The sequence below is a fragment of the Budorcas taxicolor genome, chromosome 12, assembly GCF_023091745.1.
Source record: "Budorcas taxicolor isolate Tak-1 chromosome 12, Takin1.1, whole genome shotgun sequence".
Lineage (NCBI taxonomy): Eukaryota > Metazoa > Chordata > Mammalia > Artiodactyla > Bovidae > Budorcas > Budorcas taxicolor.
In genome coordinates this window covers 70,403,977-70,426,975 of record NC_068921.1, presented here as the reverse complement: position 1 = coordinate 70,426,975, position 22,999 = coordinate 70,403,977, and the positions used below count along the sequence as shown (strand labels likewise).

Genomic DNA, 22,999 nt, shown 5'->3' with positions numbered 1-22,999 from the left:
TCTACAGGGCTTTAGGTTCATCTTCCAAGGCATGAACACCAGCTCTGAGAAGAAGGAGGCAAACAACTGAGGGAGAAGAGGGCATTTACCATGAACCCAAAGAGAGTGACCCGCGGGGAGGTCTGCCCTTCAACACACCTGAGTGCTCGCAATTCCACGGATTTCTAGAAATTACTTACATCTTTCAATATCAGAATCTGACTTGCATCTTTTAGGTGCTGCAGCTGATGAGTGACTAAGATTGTGATCTTCTCCTTCAAGGCCTGACGAACACACCTACAAATGTAAAAGGTACAGAAAGCAAAATCACATTAATGGAGTGCCTCAAACTGAAAACCTATATTTTTAAAACAGTGAGACAAAGACCACACAGCAGTGAAAGATCTTTAGTTTAAATACCAAATCAATAATAAAAATTAAATAAACATAAATCAATTAATCCAACTAGATTCTTAAATTTATCAGCAGCAAATTTGCATCTAGTGCTATAAAAAATTCGTAAAACCAGTCTACTGCAGGAGGCAAAAACAGCTAAGTGTTTTCCTCTAAAACTCAGATTAACAATTATTTACATGTTTCATAAAGGAAAACAACTGAGTAATACTGAGGTCTCAAAACTTGACTAAACTAAAACACTATTTTATCGCTATTTGGGAATAGGAGGAGAGGGATCCATGTCATTTAAAAATGTGTACATTCTTTGCTTTCTAGGTGATTATTTATAATTAATGATGTAAATATTCACAACAAAAAACTACTAGATTCTTGGTAATCTTTGCCAGAGTGCATTTGCTAGACACGTGTTCCCAAAGAATATTAGATAGAAAATGAATGTCAGCGTGGCCTCAATCAGTCACTACAACATTCCCAGTTCCATCCAGGAAGCAAGTCTCCTTTCATTTGGAGTGAACACCTTCCACACATGAAAGTAAAAGAACAGAATCCGAATGGCCCAAATCACAGTGGAAATCACCCAGTGACTCAGAGCACCCACCAGTTCTCTTAGTCAAGACACCTCTCACTATTCAAACTTAAATTGTTTTCACAGTAAAAAACAAACAAACAAAAAAAACAAAACAAAAAAACTACACCTGCATTTCAAATGTAAACCCCTAGGAACTCAGCCCCAGTGTCATCCCACAAAATCGACAACTCATCCAGGGAAGCAAGGGCTCCAGGCAGGTACTCTGGGAGCCCAAGGCCCTTGCAGAGCAAATCTCAGGAACTTGGGCCAGAGCTCAGCCTGTGAGTGGGCATCTGGAGGCAGCAGGCTGCAGCTCAGTCCCTCTCATGAGCCTGATGTCAGATGAGAGACTCAACCTCAGTTTCTTCATCTCAAAACAAGATCAAACAACTCATCCACATGTTCTGGAAATCAAACCACCAATCTACTCAGCCAATGTCAGCTTTCTTTTCCACTCCTCCCTAACTATGAGCGGTCATGTGCTTTGGACTCGGGTCAGAAAACTCTTAAGGGGACACTCTGGATATTGAATCTGTGATCAGAAACAAGACCCTGGAATGTAAACACATATGCCATACATTCGCTAAGTCCAAAAGGATCCATTTTTACATTTTGACATGTGTTAGCTCAGCATTCATACCTAAGTTTCTTTCATACCTAAGTTTCTTGACTAACACCTTTTCAAACTTAGTACTAAAACAGATTTTTTTCTCCTTAATTCATAATTGCCTGCCAATAATCCCTAAAAGTGGATGCTAATCAAATCTGACAGGGTGTTGTGTCCAAAGTAAACCAACCCAAAAGTTTTAAGATGTTTTCTTCCTAACATCCCATCACAGATGAAGTAATATAAATAATTATAATGAAGAGATCAATTAATGGCTTTGAATTTTTCATAAATGATGCTTTAATCCAAATCACTAGAAAAATACACTATTTTCCAAGTTTTTAAAGATTTCCAAGTCATGCCATAGAAATGACTGAGTCAGCAACCAGTTGTATAACAGTTATTCCTATATAAAGGCTGTGTTAATCTTATAATCCCACATATAATCCAATATAAGGGCTCTATTAAGAGGAGACACATCTTGTGGTGGAGGCGATACAAGTAAGACATAGGCCCCACCTCCATTCATTCAATCAGCAGAGGTTTACTGAGGAGCCAGGTACTGTCCTAAGTGCTGAGGACCCACCACAAGTCAAGACAGAAGAGAATGTTCTGCACCGTGTAGAGGACACAGTGAGCAAGCATAGAGAATCCACTATTGGGCTGTGACCTGTGCTCTGAAGGAAAAACAAGGGCAGCTTCTGTCTTAGATGGGGAGACATGGGAGCCCTGAGACTAACTGGGGAAACATCCTGGAAGAAGGCACAGCAGGTGCAGGGTTCCTGGGACAGAACACGCTGGGCTGAGGCACCTTCCTGCATTCATAGTTTATAGGTGGCAGGTGGTGGTGGTGGTTTAGTGGCTAAGTCATGTCTGACTCTTGCAACCCCATGGACTGTAGCCTGCCAGGCACCTCTGTCCATGAGATTTTCCAGGCAAGAATACTGGAGTGGGTTGCCATTTTCTTCTTCAGGGGATCTTCCTGACCCAGGAGTCGAACCCAGGTCTCCTGCACTGCAGGCAGATTCTTTTTCATCTGAGCTACAGTGGGTGGCAGGGGGACTCATAAATGGTCAAGTGCACCCACTGAGGGCTGGGGGAAGACAGAGGGCACGGGCGCCCCTTGGAGGAGTAGGTGGGAATGGCAGGTCCCGTCTTCCACCTTCCTTCTGTGTCCTGGGGCAGTGCTCCCTGGCTCTGGGACAGAGGGACCAGTGTGTACAGACAGAAGGGGTGAGAAAGGACCCCGCAGAGCCAGCACCGCTGGACACCAAGTGGGTGTGCAGATTAGCTGGAAAGGCTGAAGGGGGCAGACGGCAAGGAAGCCTGTTTGTTTGAGGACCTGGAGCTGCTTTGTGAATGTGGTGGTGGTGGAGTGGTGGGGGTGGGCGGAGTCGGTGGGGGAGGTGTCCCTGAAGGGCTGGAGCAGGTGTGTGAGCTGTGTAGACATTAGGGTGAGTCGTGTAGACAGCAGCGTGGGAGTCTGATCAGGACAGACCCCAAGATCTGATGATGCAGGAGGCAGGGGTCTGAACCAGGATGGGACCCTTGGCTGGACACAGATGAGCCTGCATCAGTTCACATAAGGCCCTCACCTTCTGTAGCTGATAGAATCCACTGTGTTCACAGCATAAAGCTGTAAAGTCATGAACCTCAATGACCTTGGATATAAATTCATGACTGAAGGAAACTGTTAAAGGAAAGCAGAAGTGTGAGTCATTCATTTGTAATACAAAACCCTCCCCATGACCAAGCTTCCACAGGACCACCATCTCTCACAGCATATTGTTCCATCCGATTCTCTGACTTGAGAACAGTCTCCAGTTGCTGCTGAGTGGTTTCCTAAATTGCTTTCACACTCTCTGCTTTAACTTTCCCTAGAGAATGTGCTTCTGATTACAAACAATAGTCTTAAGCTTGCTTCCATCAAGTACATATCCAAAACTGAACACTCAAAATATTTGAGAAGATTTTATAAATATCTCCAGTGTTTGAAAAAGAACTCAGGAGAACTTCTGCGATCAGCACCCTGTACTTGGCACCAAAATGCCTTACTCTCCCTTCCCTGTGACACAGATGCAATGACCAGCAGAATCTGCTCCTGGATGGGGAACTTGCACAGATGCTCACAAGACGGGGTGGCACACATTAGTGAGCTCAGGGTGGGGCTGGGAACAAGGAAGCTGAGACACTCATGGTGCCAGGAGGGCGGGTGTGGGGAATCTCTGTCACAGCACGAGCCGCTGTCACTGAACTCGTGATGAGACACTGGCACTTCTCTAAAGGAAAACTCATCAAGTCATGAATGGGAGAGGCTGGGAAAGGGGGGTCAGATCAGAGAGCTGGAGACAATGCCATGTGTCATCTGCCCTGTTCCCTCTTATTCTCAAGGATTCTGTGCCACTATTCAGGTTTGTATGTGTGTTACAATATACCTAACATGAAATTTACCATTTTTGTTATTTTTAGCACACAGCTCAGTGGCATTAAGTACATTCACGTTGATGTGCAACCATCACCACCATCCATCTCCACAACTCTTTTATGACCCCAACACTAAGCATGTTTTATACAAGGGCAGGTTCCACCACAGTCTAACAACGCCTGCTTAGTGGATGTGGAATCCTAGCTCCTAGCCAGATTCTAGTGTCCAGAGCCCAGAGCTCCTCACAGGCCTCCCTCTCACATTTCTTAACTCTGCTGACGTCTCTACTTTGCTATTCTGGACTTGCTGTAAATCAATCATGTCCCCTCAGATTCACATGCAGTCACCTGAGTCATCAGTACATTAGAATTTGGTGTCATGGACTTTAAAGGTAATTATTACTCTTAATTATACTGGACCTAATCTGATTTGACTGGTGTGCTTAGATGAAGAGACTAAGACACAAGGACAGAGACACAAGCATGTAAATCAATGAAGTTAGAGCACACCCCCTCACCATGCACAAAAATAAACTCAAAATGGCATAAATACTTAATCACTTCCTGGTGGCCCAGAGGTTAAAGCGTCTGCCTCCAATGCAGGAGACCTGGGTTTGATCCCTGGGTCGGGAAGATCCCCTGAAGAAGGAAATGGCAATCCACTCCAGTATTCTTGCCTGGAAAATCCCATGGACGGAGAAGCCTAGTAGGTTACAGTCCACGGGGTCGCAAAGAGTCGGACATGACTGAGCAACTTCACCTTCACCTTCACTTAATCATAAGACGTGACACCATAAAACTCCCAGTAGAGATTATAGGCAAAACATTCTGTGACATAGATTATACCAATGTTTTCTTAGGTCAGTCCCCTAAGGCGACAGACATATAAGCAAAACTATACAAATGGGGGCTTTGCTAGTGGCTCAGTGGCAAAGAATCCACCTGCCAGTGCAGGGGACACAGGATCCCTCCCTGGTCCAGGAAGCTCCCACATGCACAAAGCACCTCAGCCCAGGCAGCACAACTACTGAGCCTGTGCTCTGGGGCCCAGGAGCCGCAACTACTAGGTCCATGCACCCTAGAGCCTGTGCTCTGCAACGAGAGAAGCCACCACAGTGAGAAGTCCATGCACCACAGCAAGAGAGTAGCCCCTGCCCACTGCAACTAGAGAAAACCCCGACCGTGTGAGGACACAGAGAGGGGATGTGGTCAGAAGCCGAGAAAGGTCTCAGGAAAAAGCAGACCACCCACACCGTAAACCTGTAGCCTCAAGAACTGTGAGAAATTTAATTTCTATTCTTCGAGCACCCCCATCTGTGACAATGTGCTATAGACTGAATGTTTTACTCCTGAAAACTCATCTATTGAGACCTAATCCCAACTGTGTTGGTATTAGGAGGTGGGGCCATCGGAGGGACCTGGTCATGAGGGTAGAGATTCCATGAAAGGGATTAGCGTCCTTATAAAAGGGACCCACATGGCAAACAAGAGATGGCAAGAGTGAACGTCAACATTCTAGGAATCAGTGAACTAAACTGGACTGGAATGGGTGAATTTAACTCAGATGACCATTACATCTACTACTGTGGGCAGGAATCCCTCGGAAGAAATGGAGTAGCCATCATGGTCAACAAAAGAGTCTGAAATGCAGTACTTGGATGTAATCTCAAAAATGACAGAATGATCTCTGTCCGTCTCCAAGGCAAACCATTCAATATCACAGTAATCCAAGTCTATGCCCCAGCTGAAGAAGCTGAAGTTGAACGGTTTTATGAAGACCTACAAGACCTTGTAGAACTAACACCAAAAAAAGATGTCCTTTTCATTACAGGGGACTGGAATACAAAAGTAGGAAGTCAAGAAACACCTGGAGTAACAGGCAAATTTGGCCTTGAAATATGGAATGAAGCAAGGCAAAGACTAATTGAGTTTTGCCAAGAAAATGTGCAGACTCTACACATGGACATCACCAGATGGTCAACACTGAAATCAGATTGATTATATTCTTTGCAGCCAAAGATGGAGAAGCTGTATATAGTCAACAAAAACAAGACCAGTAGCTGACTGTGGCTCAGATCATGAACTCCTTATTATCAAATTCAGACTTAAATTGAAGAAAGTAGGGGAAACCGCTAGACCTTTCACATATGACCTAAATCAAATCCCTTATGATTATATAGTGGAAGTGAGAAATAGATTTAAGGGCCTAGATCCGATAGAGAGAGTGCCTGATGAACTATGGAATGAGATTCATGACATTCTACAGGAGACAGGGGTCAAGACCATCCCCATGGAACAGAAACGCAAAAAAGCAAAATGGCTGTCTGGGGAGGCCTTACAAATAGCTGTGAGAAGAACAGAGGTGAAAAGCAAAGGAGAAAAGGAAAGATATAAGCATCTGAATGCAGAGTTCCAAAGAACAGCAAGAAGAGATAAGAAAGCCTTCTTCAGCGATCAATGCAAAGAAATAGAGGAAAACAACAGAATGGGAATGATGACAGATCTCTTCAAGAAAATTAGAGATACCAAGGGAACATTTCATGCAAAGATGGGCTCGATAAAGGACAGAAATGGTATGGACCTAACAGAAGCAGAAGATATTTAGAAGAGGTGGCAAGAATACATGGAAGAACTGTACAAAAAAGATCTTCATGACACAGATAATCATGATGATGTGTTCACTCATCTAGAGCCAGACATCTTGTAAAGTGAAGTCAAGTGGGCCTTAGAAAGCATCACTATGAACAAAGCTAGTGGAGGTGATGGCATTCCAGTTGAGCTACTTCAAATCCTGAAAGATGATGCTGTGAAATTGCTGCAGTCAATATGCCAGCAAATTTGGAAAACTCAGCAGTGGCCACACGACTTGAAAAGGTCAGTTTTCATTCCAATCCCATAGAAAGGCAATGCCAAACAATGCTCAAACTACACAATTGCACACATCTCACATGCTAGTAAAGTAATGCTCAAAATTCTCCAAGCCAGGCTTCAGCAATACATGAACCGTGAACTCCCTGATGTTCAAGCTGGTTTTCGAAAAGGCAGAGGAACCAGAGATCAAATTGCCAACATCCGCTGGATCATGGAAAAAGAGAGAGAGTTCCAGAAAAACATCTATTTCTGCTTTATTGACTATGCCAAAGCCTTTGACTGTGTGGATCACAATAAACTGTGGAAAAATCTGAAAGAGATGGGAATACCAGACCACCTAACCTGCCTCTTGAGAAATCTGTATGCAGGTCAGGAAGCAACAGTGAAAACTGGACATGGGACAACAGACTGGTCCATATAGGAAAAGGAGTATGTCAAGGCTGTATATTGTCACCCTGCTTATTTAACTTATATGCAGAGTACATCATGAGAAACTCTGGACTGGAAGGAACACAAGCTGGAACCAAGATTGCCGGGAGAACTATCAATAACCTCAGATATGCAGATGACACCACCCTTATGGCAGAAAGTGAAGAGGAACTAAAGAGCCTCTTGATGAAAGTGAAAGAGGAGAGTGAAAAAGTTGGCTTAAAGCTCAACATTCAGAAAATGAAGATCATGGCATCCGGTCCCATCACTTTATGGGAAATAGATGGAGAAACAGTGGAAACAGTGTCAGACTTTATTTTTCTGGGCTCCAAAATCACTGCAGATGGTGACTGCAGCCATGAAATTAACAGACACTTACTCCTTGGAAGAAAAGTTATGACCAACCTAGATAATATATTCAAAAGCAGAGACATTACTTTGCTGACTAAGGTCAGTCTAGTCAAGGCTATGGTTTTTCCTGTGGTCATGTATGGATGTGAGAGCCGGACTGTGAAGAAGCCTGAGCGCCGAAGAATTGATGCTTTTGAACTGTAGTGTTGGAGAAGACTCTTGAGAGTCCCTTGGACTGCAAGGAGATCCAACCAGTCCATTCTGAAGAAGATCAATCCTGGGATTTCTTTGGAAGGAATGATACTAAAGCTGAAACTCCAGTACTTTGACCACCTCATGCGAAGAGTTGACTCATTGGAAAAGACTCTGATGCTGGGAGGGACTGGGAACAGGAGGAGAATGGGATGATAGAGGATGAGATGGCTGGATGGCATCACGGACTCGATGGACATGAGTCTGAGTGAACTCCGGGAGATGGTGATGAACAGGGAGGCCTGGCGTACTGCGACTCATGGTATCGCAAAGAGTTGGACACAACTGAGCGACTGAACTGAACTGACTCACTATTAGTTATTTCAGTAACGCAACTTTTCTTTCGCTGGTTCCTTCCCCAGTCCTCCCCAACACCAATGACCCCACCCCAAGACCACTCCCTCCTTATCTCCTTACAGCTCCTCTGAGAGTGTCCACAAGCTTAACACCACCCCTGAAGTGGCTCACCTGCACCTAAGTCCATGCTCCCCAGGCAGCCTCTGCCTGGGCACCCTGAGTACTGACCCCACCACACTTCTGGTCCATCTCAAATACTAACCCTGCTGAAAGCAGCTCAGCACATACCCAGCTGGCACTGACCTCCCTACCTCTGAATCCCCTGAGGAATCCTAAGTCACACAGAGGGGAGACACTACATCATTCGTGTGCTTTTACAGTCCCAACTCCAACTAAGACCTAGCCTTGCACAGTCAGCCTATAGAAGGCATCAGCTAAAGGAAGGAACAGACTGCATGGCTGTTCAAACCATCCAACCACTGACCACATGGCTACAGCCTCACATAGTCTAAGCTGACACAGCAACAGCAAAAGGTGATGAGACAGGCTGGGACCTGGGACCCTCTATGGGAGTGCCTGCATCTGGACAAACATTTTCTTGAGCAACAAAATACAAAGAAACCACAAGAGACTAAACACACCTGCACACATGCAAAGGCAATCACGAACAGTAAGATACGAAAACACCACCAGCCAACTGGCATTTCTGAGCTGCTGGGAGCAAAGCAGGGAACTGTGCACGATCCTGGCACATGGCACCTACAAGACGGGGGGCAGACCACTTAAGTCACCCCTGTGGCTCAAACCACCAATCCTCCCCCACCCTCACCCCACTTAAGGACCAGCCCACTCCTCAAAGCATCAATCGGGCATCAGTTTCTTGTTTTCATACTTTGTGCTGTTGCACAAGCCTCAGTGAAGCCTTGCTTGAATTTCTCGTCTGGCCTATTATCAACTTCTATTGATTAAAAAGACCAAGGGCCCTGGAGAGTAATGTATATGTTGTATATTGGTCTGCTGCTGCTGCTAAGTCACTTCAGTAGTGTTCGACTTTGTATGACCCCATAAATGGCAGCCCACCAGGCTCCCCCATCCTTGGGATTCTCCAGGCAAGGACACTAGAGTGGGTTGCCATTTCCTTCTCCAATGCATGAAAGTGAAAAGTGAAAGTGAAGTTGCTCAGTCATGTCCGACTATATATCTGGTCTAGACAGAATCAATTTCCAGTTTCAGCTTAAGCATGTAACCAAGACATTGATACTCAATCTGTATACGTTAGAATAGAAACACTCCACTTTCAAACAAAAAATAAAGAAATTATTATGTGAAGAATTAAATTTCTTGAGCACCTGTCCACAAACAATACCTCTGAGGCGAACAGATGTCAGTCTTCCAAGGGTTAAATGAGACCTCATTCAACACATGATCAGCTTGTAAGGGCGCCAGAAGTGCTGGCTGGATTTTTCTCCAAGACTCGGTCTGATGAAAAAGCTGAAACTAAATGGCCAGTAGAGCCATGAATAGCAGACCCAGAACAGGTTATGCAGGAAAGTTGATACTACCCAAAAGACTGACTTGCTTGTAGCTGGTAATGGAAAACAACCTCAGAGACAGGCTGTTACTAGATGTTAAAGTTACTGAAGACTTTCAGTGAGTGCTTTGAAGTTGAGATATTTTGCAATCCTATTGGAGTCATCCAAGGCCAGGACCATGGGCCCCCCTTCCTCACTTAGAGGAAAATGGAGAGAGTTCTTGGGCTTATGAGGTCATAATAAATCATTCATTTTTACAGAGCTGAGTTAATCTTCATTTTAAACAGAAATACTTGAGCACCTACTGTGTGCCAGGCCCTTGTGTGACTACTTAGGGACATTTAGTTTAAAAGAAGAGACAATAAGTATGGTCGGAATTACAAGTTTGAAAGGTAGAGGGCAGCTAGAGACAGGCTTAGACACCAAGTAAAATAATGACAGGAATAAAAATGTAGAGATCAGAAATCAACAAGGAAACATCTTTTGGAGGAAAGAATCCATTTTTAAACACAGAGAACTAAGTGAATCTTCCCTTAGTGAAACTAAGGCCACTCTTGCTGCCCAGGGAACAGGGACTTCTCAGCAAGTTCCTCCCCTCCCGGCCCAGAGAGGATTCCTAGTCACCCCAGGACTGTGCACCATCGCGGCCTAGTCATTCCATCAGCACAGCAGATGCATCTGTTTGCTTCTCCTGCTTTTAGACATTTCAATCATCCTGCAGCCATCACTGCACATCAAGAGCCTGTGCTGCTGCCATTTATGCTACTGGCCCTAAACAAGCATGGATCTCACAGTACTTTTAACGCACTTTACCTAAGAAAAGAGGGGAATACATACATTTTGGAAAGATTGCCAGCTTGGCACTGAAAGAGTTAAATCTCACCTAACTGGCGCACAGTGACACCACATAAAAGAGGTATTTTAGGTAAAACCTGCCTATAACTTGAAAAAGTTATTTTTCACTAAACCTTGATTCTTTGGATGCTGATGATGGCCTCCGACACCTTCTCGATTGCCATGGGGAAGTAGAGGGTGCTTGAGAACTGCAGAGCTGCGAACAGCGTCACCACCACAAACACTTGGCTGGCTGTGATCCGGTTGTCAAGGAGCTTATTGGTGATGAAGGTAACAAAAATCATGATTTTGCTCACAGTGAAAAATGATGCCAAATTCATGCCTCTAAGGTAGGAACTTTTCAGAATCTTGGAAATTTCCTTACTGTGAAAAGAAAGTAGGACAAAGGTTTTATAAGAAGCATCAGCATACAAGACATGGATTCAGTGCCCTGTGTAAGGGGCCCCTTTCTAGGAATGGACACAGATTAAGATAAACCATCCCTCACATCATGGAGACATTAGCATAGTGCACACTCAGGGGTCTGCCCGACACCAGGACCACATACTTCATCCCCACTTCACTCTGTCAAGTAAAAGGAGGCTTTCTGTCACAATTTCAAACATTTTGGGTCAATCCAAGGGGGTTTGAACATTCATTCAACAAACATTCATAATCACAAGTCTGTGCCAGGCTCCTCACAGAAAGACACAGCCTGTCCCCTCCAGGCGCTCATGAACTTACGGGTGAAGAGAATTAGCAACCACAAAACTGGGAGACAATAGACAGAGACAGTCATCACAGCCCCCAAGGGAGCCCAGAGCTGGGATATATAACTCAGAGCAGTGGAATCAGGGCAAGTCACACACACGTGGACCCTGAAGATGAGCTGGAGTCAGTCAGGCTTGGAGGCCAGAGTAGAAGGAAGATGGGCTCTGCCAAGGTGCAAAGTGAGAGGTGACAAGGTGGGGTCAGAGAAATGCTCACCAGATATTTAAATGAAAGATGGAGAAACATCCTACAAACATTAAGCAAAACAAAAGGTACATTATTTTCATAGCTCCATTTGAAATGAATAATAGTGATTCACGAGCTTTCATGGTGGTAAAGAATCCACCTCCAATGCAGGAGACACGGGTTCAATCCCTGCATCTGTAAGATCCTCTGGAGGAGGAATGGCAACCCACTCCACTATTTCTGCCTGGGAAGTCCCATGGCCAGAGAAGCCTGACGAGCTACAGTCCATGGGGTCACAAGGAGTCAGATCCGACTGAGAGACTAAGCATAGCGACAATGAACAATAGTGATTCATACAGTTCGGCTCAATACAAGTATACCAAGTCTCTGTAATCTTCCAGGTTATCAGCCATCACCATAAATTACAATTTAATTTGAATGTCATTGTCTCAAATACTATGCTAAAAGCATTGCTTATTGGGATTTGAGGTATTAAGAACTACTTAGAATTTCCTTTCTATATAAGTAAGAAGCATATATATTTTTTCCTTTGAGAAGATGGCAAATGAAAGAGCAAGTTAAATAACATCTTCATTATTCTTAACCCTCCCGCAACATGTAGGGGATGCAGAGAATAGTCAGTACTTAAGTTCACCTTAATGTGAAGATGAACTGAAATCCTTCTTTGGTAAGACATCTAAAGCATCCAGTAGAATAGGAAATAAAGCATGAAAATATGCAGTGACATCTATATATATAAACTTACCTTCTCAGTCTGGTAATACGGTCTATAAGTGACTTTTCCCAAGCATTCATTTTTATTGCTCTGATGCCAGTTATGACTTCGCTCATGGTCCTGATCCTCTTGTCTGTGAGAGCAGCAGTCTTACTCCTGAGGGGACAGACATGAGATGAGCCTCAGTGACCACAGCCCAGCTTCCCTCAGCAGCAGCAGCAGGAGTGGGCAGGGGGCGGGGCTACGAATAAAATCATCCTCTACAGCCCTTTTGCACTTAGAACACAGGCAGGTCCTACTCAGAGTACAAATGGAGAAAAAGGCTTGAACTAGGAAGTCAACCACTCAGTCCATTTCAAGAAGTAACTTGGAGAACGTGCAGGATTGGCTAAGAAAGATCTGAAATGTGTCAGATACAAACCATCTGCTCAAAGAGGTCACGGTCAGGTAGGGAGGCAAAAAGACACCCAGGAAGACAGAGTCTGTGCTGTAATGAAATAGGAGAGAAGTTCTGGGGAGCAGAAAAGATGGGGCTGTTAATTCCACCGGGAAGGAGAACAAGAAGAGCTTCAGAGACCTGGAAGCACTGGAACAGGGCCTCGAAGGATAGGGAGTATCTCTCTCTACAGCAAAGACAGGAGAGGAAATTCCAAATAATGAAAGACACCAAGCACAGAACTACACACACAACACACACAAGAACTCAGTGAGCTTCAAATAGCACAACATCTCCATCACCTGACAACCATCCACCTCCAACCCTCAGGGACCTGCTTCAGTCTAACTCAGCAGCAGAAGGCTCTTCACCACCAGCCACTTTTCTGTCACATGTGCTGCTGTGAATGTGGGGCTTCATAAAGACACAATGAAGATCAGCCTGGCCCTGGGGGTGCTTATAACTTAATGGAATCATGAATAAATACCTGAAAGTCTCCAACACAAGTATAACCAAAATATATGCAGTGAGAAATGGGGCTACAAGATTATTACTATTTACCAATATTTAAATAACTTGGACATGGGTAAATTCTGTAGAAGGACACTCTACATTTTCAGACACAGTGCCAAGAGGTCCCAGTGAATGCCTTTCCTGTTCCTGTTTCAGGATCAGCCTTCAGTTTAAGGCTGGAGCCTCCGCTGGCTAAGCTTGTAGGGTCTACAACTCATACAAAGAAGAGACTAGAGAAGGCATTTATCTTGATTTTGAACAAAAGCATCAAGCAGACTGTGGATGTTACCAATTACATATTATCAATTTTTAAAAGAAGTGTTTCTCTTACCGGAGTGATAAAAACAACTTCCCGAAGCAGCTTTGCAAAAACAGAAGAATAATGAGAACCGCCATCCCAGCAAGACATGATATTCCTATTTCCATCCAGAGCAGGGCGGTCACTGCAACAGCCTGCAGTGGCCCTGCCCACAGAAAGTGCAAGAACATCATTACCTTTAAAGAGAAAGACAAAGCCTTCTTCAGTTCAGTTCAGTTCAGTCGCTCAGTCCTATCCGACTCTTTGTGACCCCATGAACCACACCACACCGGGCCTCCCTGTAAATTACTAACTCCCAGAATTTACCCAAACTCATGTCCATTGAGTTGGTGATGCTATCCAACCATCTCATCCTCTGTCATCCCCTTCTCCTCCTGCCTTCAATCATTCCCAGCATCACGATCTCTTCAAATGAGTAAGCTCTTCACATGAGGTAGCCAAAGTATTGGAGTTTCAGCTTCAACATCAGTCTTTCCAATGAACACCCAGGACTGATCTCCTTCAGGATGGACTGGTTGGATCTCCTTGCAGTTCAAGGGACTCTCCAGAGTCTTCTCCAACCCCACAGTTCAAAAGCATCAATTTTTCGGTGCTCAGTTTTCTTTATAGTCCAACTCTCACATCCATACATGACTACTGGAAAAACCATAGCCTTGACTAGACAGACCTTTATTGACAAAGTAACGTCTCTGCTTTTTAATCTGCTGTCTAGGTTGGTCACAACTTCCCTTCCAAGGAGTAAGCGTCTTTTAATTTCATGGCTGCAGTCACCATCTGCAGTGATTTTGGAGACCAAAAAAATAAAATTAGCCACTATATTTGCTATGAAGTGATGGGACTGGATACCATGATCTTAGTTTTCTGAATGTTGAGCTTTAAGCCAACTTTTTCACTCTCCTCTTTCACTTTCATCAAGAGACTCTTTAGTTCTTCTTCACTTTCTGCCATAAGGGTGGTGTCATCTGCATAACTGAGGTTATTGATATTTCTCCTGGCAGTCTTGATTCCAGCTTGTGCTTCTTCCAGTCCAGCGTTTCTCATGATGTACTCTGCATAGAAGTTAAATAAGCAGGGTGACAATGTACAGCGTTGACATACTCCTTTTCCTATTTGGAACCAGTCTGTTGTTCCATGTCCAGTTCTAACTGTTGCTTCCTGACCTGCATACATGTTTCTCAGGAGGCATGTCAGGTGGTCTGGTATTCCCATCTCTTTCAGACTTTTCCACAGTTTCTTGTGATCAACACAGTCAAAGGCTTTGGCATAGTCAATAAAGCAGAAACAGATGTTTTTCTGGAACTCTCTCCCTTTTTCAATGATCCAGCAGATGTTGGCAATTTGATCTCTGGTTCTTCTGCCTTTTCTAAAACCAGCTTGAACATCTGGAAGTTCACAGTTCATGTATTGCTGAAGCCTGGCTTGGAGAATTTTGAGCATTACCTTACTAGCGTGAGAGAGGAGCGCAATTGTGCGGTAGTTTGAGCATTCTTTAGCATAGCCTCTCTTTGGGATGGTATAAAAGCCATTAAGGACAGAGTATAGAAACAATATGCTCTGAAAGAACAGACAGAAACCTAAATAGAAATGATCTCACTGGGTTTTAAACCTGCTAAAGCAGAAATCCAAGTGTCCACCCCAGATGACGCTGTTCCAGGGCCGCACAGGGCTGACTTCAGGGATGTCCCGGGAGAATCAGACCAGCAGCAATGAAGGAAGATGTGGATTTTGACCACAACACAGATAAGCTCAGGGCTTGCCCAAATGCTCTCCATCCCAGAGTTTAGCCCCCATCTCTCCTGGGTTCCCCAGCATCCCAGGAAAGCCTGTATTACGGTACTTACTGCTCTCTCCAGTAATTACTTCTATATTTACCTCCCTGATAGACTGTGGCTTCTATAGGGCAGAAACTAAGCCTTATTCATCCCTGAAAGTGAGTAGGGGCCTTACTTCATGTTCAATGAATAAATACTGGAAAGAGAAGTGTCCACTACAACACAGATCTGACCAACAGCTACGATGTTCTGGGTCATGTGATCTATGCTTAAGGTCAGTGGAAAAAAGAGTGTGTGGGGACAGCAGAGAGGAGGTAGTGTCTGGGGACTACCCACGTGAAGGCTCCCTATGCAGCAGGCACTGAGCAGGCTGCAGGGGAAAAACAACCCCTGACCACCAGGCCTTCATCACCTAGAGGAGGAGGAAGACAGTTCAGCAACACCTACACCACGTGCCAAGAAGGGCCGCTCCAGGCGGATTCCTTTAGGACACTAACCACGCTGGGCAAGAACACTGCTGTCTATTTATTATTAGAAAAACAAAACTCTCACTTATGAAACAATACATATAATTACATCGAATTTGCACACAGAGAAGTGAAAGTTGGATAAATAGAACCTTTGTCTTACATCCTCAACAGAACCCTGGCTGACACCAAACCCTGGCACCTGGCATCCCCCTAAGCTGAACCCAGTGAGAAAAACAGGAAATGAAAGAGGATCCCTCAGGGGCAGCTCACCTGGTCAAACCTGTTCACATCATTGGACAGCAGGTTGATTACCTGGCCTGTGGTGGTCTTCCCCATGGCGGAGCTACTCAGGCGAAGGGCCTGAAATGAGAGAGGGAGACAGAGATCCGGATTCCTAAGGTGATATCAAGTCATCTTAGACATAACACAATGGAGCATGTGTTCCGGGGTCCTGAGTGGTGTCAGCAGGAGCAGGATGACCCCTGACAGCAGGGCTCTAGGGACCCTTGTTCAGCCTCTAACTCCTGAGTGTGGCGGCAGCCCCAACCACAAGGACAGCACAGGGAGGAGCAGGAGGTAGAAGCAAAATCCACCCCCTGTTTCAGTGAACTTGGACCTGCCTGAAGGTTAAAGTGTGTGGGTTTGACTTAGGAGCCAACTAAGTAATTTTCAGCCAAATTAGATGAGACGGGAGAGGTTGCCTTAGGAAAGAAATTTGGAGACTTGGATTCAATCATTCATCCTGTGGGTGACAATATTTAAACACTTTGGGCTTAGTTTCCTCATTCTGAAATGAACAAGTATAATGTTCAAAACACGGTTCCTGTGAGGAAACTGTGGTCTTGATGCCAGTCTGCTGATTTTACAAAATACACAACCCGTGTTGCTCAATCCCTTTATTTAATAAGAAAAATGCCCTAGAGATCTGAGGAAGCTGAAAAGACACCCGGAGCTGCTTCAACAGACCACCAACTGGAGCCACTGATCCAAACACAATGTCATACTTCATAAGAAACTTTTTCTTTACTCCTCAAGCTAAAGAAGAAAACAATGATCAAGTGAGAATGTAAAATGATATAACCACGATGGAAGAGAATATGGAAGTTCCACAAAAATTAAACATGACATTAGCATACGATACAGCAATTACACTACTAAGGACACACTCAAGAAAACTAAAAACACAACCTTGAACAGACAGTTTGTACACTCATATTCACAGCAGCAATGTTCACAATAGCTAAAAGTTGGAAACAACTGTCCACTGACAGATGAGCAAACACACAGAATGTTGCATAGGCCTATAATGGAAGATTATTGAGCCTTAAAAAGGAATTAAATTCTGACACCTGCCACAACATGGATGAACCTTGAAGACATTGTGCTACAGAACATAAGCCTCACACAAAATGACAAACACTGTATGATTCCACTTACATGAAGTACTAAAGTATTCAAATTCACAGACAGAAGAAGTAGAATGGTGCTGGGTGTGGGGAGAGGGGTTGGGGAGTTAGTGTTTAATGGATGCAGAAGTTCAGTTTGGGAAAAAGAAAAAGTTCCAGAGATGAATAATGTGATGGCTACACAAGAATGTGAGTGTACATAATGTCACTAAATGCTGTACTTAAAAGTAGTGAAAATGGTCAACTTTATGCTGGGTGTATTTTACCACCACCACCACAACAACAGAAACAATGATCAAAATCCAAAGGTAATTTTACCAAAGCTGTGGAAATGCATTAACCAATAAATGGCAAGTTATTTTTATATACGCTACCTCCTTCACAATCATTCAAAATTCAGCTGCAAAGAGCACGAAATGCTGAATGGGCCATGTTAGGAGTGGAATATGTGCAGCCTTAGAGACCTCCTGGAGACCTGCCCCAGCCTGGAATCCATGGTCAGAACAAACTATGTCTACGGGCTTAGCAGCCACTCCATTTCTAATGTCCAATCTGATTCCTCCCCAGGACCAGGGATCAGGCAGGGGGACTGAGCATGAACCACAGAAGTTCAGAGGGGCCTTTCAGAGCTGCTCAGCAGCACCAGCTGTGCCCTAAAGAATCAGCCCACCTGTAACCTGAAAAGAAGTGTCTCGTTTCTGCACTGCAGCAGGACTCTAGATGCAAGGCTGTGCATGAGGAAATTTGTCTTTTCCAGGTTTCTGGAATTTCAAGTTATGTCTATGTTATAATCCCCATGATTCCTGTCTTCATATAGGGCCAACATTTAGGTAAAATCAAGGCAGTAAAGGAACTTCTTGGGAGATATTTACATTCACATTAGCCAATGTGCCAGGTCAGATCACAATTCCCAAAGGCAAGGTTCCAAAGTGTGGTGGGAAGAGGAAGAAACACAGGTAGACCATGGCTCACCTGTGCAGCCAAGAGTGAGCTTTCACCAAACCATCACCTCACACCTAATTTAAGGTTTCACAACACGGTTCAGGGAAAATTTTGCAACTGTTATGAGAGTTAAGTATGATCTGGAAAGACAAACATTTAGCCAATTTAGCCAATTTGTGGGGGAATCTGAGTATCCATCTCCTAAATGGTTAAAGATGCAACAGAATAACAAAGATGATGATAAATGACAGTGAAGACCTCTGTCTGCAGTTAGCAGGCACAGCTTCAATTTCCACATCACTCAGAAGGAAAGCAGCTCAAATTCTGTTGTCAGACAAGACAGTGAGATGCCAGGTCCCCAGTTTCACACAATCGTGAAAAGTACAGGACTCTGCTCAAGAAAAGATGAGGAGAAGACATCTCACTTTCTGCTGAAAAAAGTATTCTGAAGAAGCAGAAGCTCTAGGTAAGCGGCAACCAGGTAAAAGAAGCAATATTTTTTTTATTTATGAGGACTTTATTTATTAATAAAAATTGCATATGTTTAAGGTTACAACATGATACTTTGCTATAAATACACACTGGGAAATGATTACTGTAGTAAAATCACTTAAAGTATCCACTCCATAATATAGTTATCCTATTTAACATGTATGGTGAGAACATTTAAGATCTACTCCCTTGAAAATTTCAAGGATACAATACAGTCAAATAAGGATTTTTTTAAACAGTCTAAGGCAAAGACATATCCAGAATCAAGTTTATACAAAGCCCTTCAGCTCTTGACACTGATATATCTGTGGCAATACCTTTGTAAAGATATCTGAAAGCCTTACTCTTTTTACACTAGTTTAGACAAGGGTAAATGATGGAATAATTTCATGGCATTCCTCAATACAAAATCACTAAACACATTAAATTAGTTCTTATTAAAACTGCTACAATGCATGCCCAAAATAAAAGGAAATATTGTATTAAAATAATTTAAATGAAGAGCAACAAATTCTCTTTAAATTAATAAAACAATGTAAAATTTCAAGTTTCATCTCAAATATCCTATTTTCTTTCATATCATTAACAAAAATTATCTATAAAATATAAGGAGTGGGTCTATATTTAGCATGAATTATCTTTATATTTTTCTCTAGCAAACATAATTATATTGAATATAATTAGAAGGGTCTTTCAAAATTAGAATCATTCTCTTTATCAAATACATTCTCTGCTCTTAGATATAGCTTTGTAGATCCAATCTCTGAAGTTCACTTTTAAATACAAATTTGATGTAACTGAAGGTATTAATGAATGACAACAAACAATTTCCATAAACAGCACTATGGGATTTGGGCATGAAGACATTGAAAATCAACTTGATACTTTTAATACTTATTCTTGAATATTAATGTAATATTTTACAGTACAAATTTAGTGGTTATTATGTGACAGCCTATGGCTAAAAGTTGTCAAGGGTGGCCCACACTTGATCTCAAAAGAAAACTTTTCATTATTTATTGGTAAAGTTTGCTTCAACAACAACAAACTTGGCTTGATGCAAAAGCAAGCTTCTCTAGGAAGGTGTAAATGATCCCAGTTACAAAAGTTGTAATTTACAGAGAACTTTCCCCAAATACTCCTGATCCCTCAAGAGAGGAACACACCATGGTACCTAGCGACACTCACCTTGCGGTAGATCATGTGGCACACGGCTACTCTCAGCCTCATCCCCACGCGCTGGATGTGATAGAAGTACAAGTGGTGCAGAACGGCCCACACGAGCACGCAGGCGCTCAGCCCTGCCGCGTAGCCGTAGGCTTCGTGCGAAGCGGCAGAATCGGAAAGATGGTAGTTTTCAACATAGCTAATCATTTTCCCCAAAAATATGGGTTGAACTACTCTGGTGCCTTCCTAAAAGAAAAGAAAAGTCTTAATTAGAAATGTCAGTTTTTCTTTATACAAGATTTCCTTTTATCATTATCATGTTTAAAATACATTTTGACAAAATGCTACATTGGTGATTAACTTGAAAGAAAAATATGCAGATTTATTATGTCCTATAAGACAAGCAGGCAGCAGTTTAACCTTAAGGCAAAATTTTCCATTCAAACATAGTAAAGCCTTAGTACATTGTGCTTAGCACACCGTGGATGCTCAACAAATATCACAAACAGGTTCAATACCAACTGAGCCTTAAGATGCGTAAAGAAAAAGGTGGCAGAAGGAGAGGAAGAAATCTGCTTCCACAGGAAGAAGCCTGCTGGCAGCCTGCCCCTGTCCCCCATACTCTCAATGTCCCAGCCCAATAGAAAGTCAATGTGGTTCACATATGGGAGACAGGCTTTCATCACCTTCTTCATGAATCCTTATGAACTGAGACACTGGCACAAACACATCCACTCTTTTCTACCCCAAACTCCACATGTAGTCAAGGGAATGGAAACCAGCTTTGGCTGGAGCACCACAAAGAAACCAGGTTTGGCAGCTCTGCAGGCTCTCAGCTCCCGAGAGCATGCCTCAATATGTCTCTACCTGCTAGAAGTTGGAATGTTCCTTGGAGTAAAAAATTAATGGTGGAGGCCAAGCTAAAAAGTCATGTCTTCCGTAGTTCTTGATCCACCATCCACTGAAATTGGTGGTTTGGAAGAAATGTTACCAATCCTCTCTTCCCCAAGGCCTAAACCAATTGACTCAGGGTGCACTGAGGCTTCCACCCTGAATAAGATTTAGGGAAAGCAAGTTTCTTTCCCAAAGAAAAAAAAGGCAAAGGAACAGCAACACCTACCCACCCTGCGAAACAGCCATTCCACCTCACAAGCTACTTCCTGTCTCTAGTCACCCCTTGAAGGTCCCCTTCTTCCTAGGTCCCCTTCTTCACCATCAAGGAAAATCATTCAACAAATCCAAGTTGCCAAAACTAAACACCTTGGGCCGCAATATCATTTCCTCCACAGACTTCTTAAAAGACAAAATGTTAAAAGTTTGGAAGTCTTTCAGGAACAGGGCTCTTCCTTTCTTGGCAATCCCGCATTACTAACACAGACAGGGGAAGCTTGGCTTACCTGACAGGTGTGCTTTGCTAGCTCTCCTCTGTCTGAAGCTAAGGAACCCACACATAAGAGGAGGGAAGGAGAATCCATAACACCAAACACCAAAAAAAAAAAAAAAAAAAAACAAGCATTTCCTGCTCAGCCAACCAGTGCCTGATCAGGATATTTATCAAAAGATGTCCCGATCCCTCACACAGTGGTCTCATTAAACCTTTACATTCCTGTCTTGTTCTACACAAATGGACACATGCACACACACACATTAACAGGCTGCACCAATTGCCTCTCCCTCCATGAAGTCATGGAGATTTTCATCTACTATAGAGGATAAAGGGAACACTATTTAGTTGAAGAAGTGCAAGTAAGATGATCAGAACTGAGTAAAATGTAACTGATACATTTCCACTGTGTTCTGTCATCCATCCCAAGAGGCAGAGAGAGCTCTTGGAAGAGTCCCTCACACAGTGGATTGTCAAACACACTGTTTACAGTTTCCTGAGATGGAAATGTGGAGGCCACACAGAGAAGCAAGAACATCAAACTGTACACACGGGCAGTCCCAGCCCAGGTGCCGCCAAGGGCAGTCCAGTGCTGGAGCCACAAACCACCAGAAGCCCAGCAGTAATATCTGCCATCCCAAACTTTCCTGAAAATTATGATTCTATTTGGGGAACACCGTTGCCTGTTACTCAGCTCTCCATTTGAGCTTAACATCCTTGTAACTACAGAAGAAATAAGAGTAATAGTACTCACCAAAGAGAATATGGACAAATTCAATAAATCCAGCAAAAAGGGCTGTAAATAAAGGCAGGTCATTACTGCCTAGCATATCTGGAGTTTTTCACTGAGAAACAATATTTAATAACCTAGCTGAGGGACTTCCTTGGTGGTGCTTTAGCTATGACTCCACACTCCCAGTATAGGGAAACTTGGTTTAATCCCTGGTCAGGGAAGTAGATCCCACATGAAGAAACTAAGACCCAACACAGCCAAATAAATCAATTAAAAAAAAAAAAAAAACAGGGAGAGAAATAGCCTCATTAAGGTATAATGCCACTTCATGGCTCATATCTTCCACTCATCTGTGAATTCTTTTTATTCATGATAATGATTATTATTTAATTGGGATAGAAAATGTGTTATCTTTCAAAAAGATAACAAAGGATTTCAAACATGAACTGTTACTGATGCAGTTTGGGAGGAGTCATTTATTATTTTTAAGCACTATTTTGGGACTTCCTCTGATGACTCAGTGGTTAGGAATGCATCTGAATGCAGGAGTCACAGGGAATGCAGGTTTAATCTCTGAGTTGAGAAGATCCTCTGGAGGAGGAAATGGCAACCCACTACAGGATTCTTGCCAGGATAATGCCATGGACAGAGGAGCCTGGCGGGCTACAGTCCCTGGGGTCACAAAGGGTCAGACATGACTGAGTGATGGAGCACACATGCACAGCTGTGCCTCCAGCAAGGAGCAGCCACGGCAACTCAGAAAAGTGACGAAACACACAATGCACAGGAATTTCCATGCTGGCACAAGCTGCAACTATGGAAAACAGAAAATTGATATCATGCTCCATATGAAAACTAACAGGAAGTAAAAAACAATTTTCCAGTAATTTCTCTCAAAAAAAAAAAAAAATAGAAAGCAAAATAATGAATAGCACAAAATTGTGAAAACAAAACCCCAAGTACATATAGAAAGAAAGAATACACATATTAAATACGATTCTTCAAAGCTTGCAGATCACACAGGGCAGATGTGACTGAGGCCATCAAAGGTAGACTGAGTAAATCCATCCCCTCCACGCACAAGGAAAGGTTAGAGATGGAGAGTCGTCTA

General features: G+C 43.3%; 1 protein-coding gene across 1 annotated transcript in view; it reads right to left on the bottom strand.

The window, feature by feature from the left end:
- LOC128057705 (ATP-binding cassette sub-family C member 4-like) overlaps window positions 1–22,999 on the bottom strand; it is a 390,282-nt gene that overhangs the window by 349,712 nt on the left and 17,571 nt on the right. The window contains exons 4-8 of the mRNA XM_052650189.1: window positions 19,793–20,017; window positions 16,035–16,124; window positions 13,535–13,698; window positions 12,285–12,410; window positions 10,696–10,945 (exon numbers count right to left, since the gene is read on the bottom strand). Of these exons, the coding sequence (XP_052506149.1) occupies window positions 10,696–10,945; window positions 12,285–12,410; window positions 13,535–13,698; window positions 16,035–16,124; window positions 19,793–20,017 (855 nt within the window). The remainder of the gene's footprint in view (window positions 1–10,695; window positions 10,946–12,284; window positions 12,411–13,534; window positions 13,699–16,034; window positions 16,125–19,792; window positions 20,018–22,999) is intronic.